This window comes from Micrasema longulum, unplaced genomic scaffold (assembly GCF_059751315.1).
Source record: "Micrasema longulum isolate JH-2025_06_02 unplaced genomic scaffold, ASM5975131v1 h1tg000886l, whole genome shotgun sequence".
NCBI classification, from domain to species: Eukaryota; Metazoa; Arthropoda; class Insecta; order Trichoptera; family Brachycentridae; genus Micrasema; species Micrasema longulum.
This window is the reverse complement of record NW_028278077.1, coordinates 353,150-358,241: the sequence shown is the minus strand read 5'-3', so window position 1 is coordinate 358,241 and position 5,092 is coordinate 353,150. Positions and strand designations below refer to the sequence as shown.

Here is a 5,092-nt window from a genome sequence, read left to right as displayed (position 1 = left end):
ATCTCATATTTAAACAATTAATTTCCATACATTTTCAAACAATAAAAACAATTATTATCATAAAAAAGGTAATGAACTCGACGATTTGAATGAAATAGTAAAGTTTATTATAGGCTACAGATAAGCGCCGAGGCACAGTTGGTTAGACAGACAACTGTGGAATTGGCGTCGTGGGTTCGAATCCTGTCAGAAGCAAGAGAAAAATTCTAAGAATATTTAGTTTCCAATTGGTCTTAGTTCTGTGGTGTATTTTCTTAACCTCCTTCCATATTTCCTCTTTCCCATCCGCCAAAAAGCTTCCAAAGCTCAGTGGGTTATTCCTTAAAGTTCAATTCAAATATATTAAAATGATTATTACATTTTTCAATACAAAAAAAATGATTCAGAAGGATGAAATTCATTTTCCAACTAGTAGATATAAAATTAACAAGATAACGTTGAATTTATAATGTAAATATAAATACAAAAATTTGATACCATATTTTTCAATTAAAATTTTAATTTCTTAATATATTTCAATACCAACTTACACAAATATATATTTCTATTACACATATTTTGGTGAATCATTTTCTAATTCTACATGTTCGAATGTTGGCGTGTAATAACTGGTACTATACATTGAGATTTTTTTTTCATGCAAAAGAATCTACAAAAAATGAGTTATTTTGATAGTTTTAAAATGGAAATTATTTATTATCTACGAATATTAATTCCATTTGAGTATTAAAATATAATTTATATCACATTCTAAACACATACGTTCTAAAAATTGATTCTACGAATGTAAATATTACACCATTAAAGTATTATATGAGCATTTTATGTTTCATTTTACACGTGATTACAACTGTAAAATCAGTTTTACAAAAGTACGTTTTAAGATCACTTCTAGATTAATTTACACCCTTTTAATTTTCACATATTTAATTTTACAATATATGTAGATACACTGGTACATTATATCGATAGAGTGAACATTACACTTTCACACAAAGGATAACCTTTTGGTCCTTGTAGATAGGAAACATTAGCTTGTAAATAACATTAAATTGTTTTAAATATATGAGTGGTATAGAATCAAAGCTCAAATTTTACAAGAAGGAGTTTTGAGAAAAATGCGAAAAACCTCTGAAGCTATATCCCATTTATTTATTAACTGACAAGAAGTTTATAACACATTTTTGTGACTTAAGTCCCAACTCCCTGAGACTAAAAGTTCTGTGTTGAGTTGAGACGAGTAATTAGTTGACACTAACATACAAATATTATTTATAACGGAAATAAGTTTATTATATTGTAAACAAATAATGTATTTGATTTATAAATAAAAGCATGCAAAAGTAGTGTTTATAAAGAAATGGGGACAGTTTAAAAAATGGATATTGCGAGTTTTGGTATATGATGGCTTTATAGTAAAGACTAGGAAAAAAAAGGTTGTTATTTATGAAATTATAAAAATCATCCCAATGAACTATAATCTATTAAAACCAATAAATCGCTAAGTAAATTAAAATAAATATATTACATCCGAGTAAATACAGCATTCTTTTTTATTTAATGTTTCTGTATTTCCTGTTATTTAAATTTTTTTCTCTCTCATGTACTCGTACATTCGAAGAATTAAGTTCGAATTAATAAATAACTAAAATAGTGTAAGTTTCTTCAAGCACAAGAGCTAGTCATTTTTGAAAAGGTTACATTTATATCATTAACTAAATATCGTCGTTGCACATCAAATATGTGCCATGTGACTCGGAGCACATTCTGAGAAAATCATCAAAATGCGACTTTATGGCATAAAGTAATTAATATTTTAAATAAATATATTACTTTATTGGAACACACTGTTTTTTTCCTACTTCGTCTATACACAGAAGTGTCATTTTCTGTTTGTTTTAACTTTTAATCGTTTTTATCGATTTTCTCAGAATGTGCTCCGAGTCACATGGCCTATATTTGATGTGCAACGACGTTATATAAAACTAGATTGTAATATTTAAAAAAATGTGTGTCATTTTATGTAACTATATCAATTATTAATATGACAAAATTGAAAAATATATACCAAATGGAACACACTAATGAGTTTGAACTGATTCTCGGTCCAAAAGGATTCTGTGATTGAAACTGGTGTCACGGAATTGATTCCCACTAGTTGCAAGAAAAAACATAAGAAATATTGTTTCTTAGTTGATCTGGGTATTATAGTGTATTTTCCGTGACTTTCTTCCTATTATTTATATTCCACCTGCTAATAAAGCCTTTAAAATGATGATTTCCGATGCTTAAAAGGGATTCGGAGTCAAAACTAACTTAATCCGATGGATAATTATAATAATTTAAATGCAGTTCCACCAAGAAATGTTTAAACGAAAACTCGATAGATAATGTTAGTTTTGACACCGACGTCCATTTTGTTACATTTTGACAACAATAACAACAGTAATATGGCATATTTTTCAAAATTAATGCATATTTTCAAATTTTGGTTTTGATTCTACACAACTCATATATTCTACGTAGAACGTTCTCAAAATATTCTGAATTAGAATCACAAACAATGACTAAAGAGAATTTTTAATTATAAAATTTGAATACGTCAGAGAATTTGCTACTCGGCTAATTACATTTATTTTGATAAATTTAACGATTTAAATTTTAACTAAGCCACTGTACTGCCAAGTATAAAAGTTTAGGTTGAAAAAATACTAAACGTGTTTCAAAAATATACTTTTTAAAAAAATAGCAAAGAACACGCAGTTAAGTCTCCTAAAAAATAAAAACTTAACATTCTAATTGTAAAATAATATTTCCCGATACTTACTATAGTATATAAATAAAAGATAGTTATTCGAGCAGTTTTGAAATTATTTATATCTGTTTTCTGATATATAATCCAACTAACTAGGTGAAAAAAACTTGAAAAAAACCACTCGATAAAAAAAAACATTAAAAACACTTTTACAAAAATGCTTGATTGTGTAAGCTATGACTTATTCCGGAAACAAAAATATCTGCTTGTATTTTTATTTTAGACGGTATTAAATATCATAAAGTTTAAGGTTCAGAATACAAATTTCAAAAAATTCGAATATTCTAAGAAGATCTTGACTGTTTAAAATTCATAACTTTACTTAGCGCGAGATTTCCAATAAATGATAGATGCTCGATTAGTGACAGGTTTTTAAACAAGGCGAGAGCTTTTACTTTTTAAAAAGTCAATTATACGTCACAGCGATAAAAAAAACATCTGAAAATAATAATTTCAAATAACACAATGCAAAATTGAAATTATTAGTAAATATTCTTCAAAAAATATTTTCTTCGATGCGTTTGAAAAGTTGAATTCAAAATTCGAATCCTTATTCCTGCATTATCAAATGTTATATGCACAATATTGCATTTTCGAAACCATGAGATTTTATTTTTTAATTTAAAAAAAAATACGCTTTCGTTAAGACATGGGAATATTTTTGTTCTTTTTTCACGCTGCAAGGTTTCTACTTTAAATTTATATTTCATTTTGAAGATTAGGGCAGTGTCACTTATTTCCTACTTCCGCAGCCAAGATTTTATTTATGTTCCTTAAAGTTGTTCTATTTTCGAAGTCGCGAGATGAGCATTTACGTTCTATTTTCTAAGCTGCGAGATGAGTATTGATGTTCCATTTTCAAAGCCGTGAGATGAGCATTAATGTTCCATTTTAACGATATATGACAATGTCACTTATGTTCGATTTCCGCAGTCAAGATATAATTTATGTTCCTTAAAAGTGTTCCATTTTCGAAGCCGTGAGATGGGCACTGATGTTCTATTTTCGAAGCTGCGAGATGAGTATTGATGTTCCATTTTCGAAGCCGTGAGATGAGCATTTATGTTCCATTTTCGAAGCCATGAGATGTGTGTCGCATTTTTGAAGCCATGAGAAACAACATTAAACATTAATGTAGTACTCTCGTGGCTTCAGCCGCTCTCATGCGTTGTTGTAGTAATCTCTTCTCTTGTTGCACTTCTCCCTGAGTATGTAGCAAAGGGCGATGGTAATGAGGATAGCGATGGTAATACCCATTCCAATACTGACCCATATTATCTCTTCGTTTATACCGCTGGTCGATTTCCCTGTCAAAGAAAAAAATCTCCACATTAATAAAATCATAGTGATTCCTGCCAAACAATATTTATAGCGTTAATTTGGCATATTTATGTGTTATTAAAATGCTATAACTTCTATTTATGTTATTAATTGACAAATCTTGATGAAATTCCATTGTAATGAAGTAATAACCCAATTTTTTATATATTTACATACATTGTCGATTTAAACAATTTACAGGGAAAAATATTACAATATAAGAACATTATTAAAAAAGAAGAAAAAAACGTTGGCAAAAATAAGTTACATCAATTAAGATCTGGACTATTTATCAAGTGCTCGATTCAATCGTTGACTTTGTGAGGAATTAATTAATAAGAGAACGGACGCAGCAAACTCCGGTGACAACAGTCGTCAAGCGGAGGCGATACCACGCTTGCCTACTTTACAAGGCATCAGGTTCTCGACATCCTGGACGTTCACTGCTGACTGTTCGTCGACAGTTCATGTCAGAGCTTCGAAACGAGAACCAGACTTGAAAAGTCACAAAGGAGTTGGCAGCTGATAGAGGTGCATGGAGGTTCTTTGTGGATACCATATGCTCCAACGAGGGAGCTGACATGGAATGATGATTGAATCGTTGTAAACTTAAACCAAAGAAGTCCAGATTTTGTCTAGAGTTAACAATACGACAAAGACGGGTCAATGGAGAATTAAGGCCATGGTTTGTGTTATGCTGATCGATGCACAGTACTTTATCGTTTCTCAACCCACGAGTTGGAATAAAGAATTTTACCTGTCCCAGAATGAATAAAATATATTATACCATTTAGTATGCCGAACATATATATAGAGTCAATATTAGTTCTAGGTTTTTGTAGACTAGAAATATTCAACATTGACTCTATATCAGTATATGAATAGTCTACCTTTATCTAGTCCAAGCACCAACGCTATTTTTCGAAACAAGCTATGTTGGACTGATTCAATGTGATT

The 5,092-nt window shown here is 29.8% G+C and overlaps 1 protein-coding gene across 1 annotated transcript; it reads right to left on the bottom strand.

Annotated features, from left to right (window-relative positions):
• Nucleotides 1-3,976: 3,976 nt before the first annotated feature.
• Nucleotides 3,977-4,159, bottom strand: LOC148278402 (uncharacterized). The gene has a single exon (XM_088231438.1). It carries the CDS (start codon nt 4,157-4,159, stop codon nt 3,977-3,979), a length of 183 nt encoding a protein of 60 aa, XP_088087564.1.
• Between the last annotated feature and the right edge of the window lie 933 nt (nt 4,160-5,092).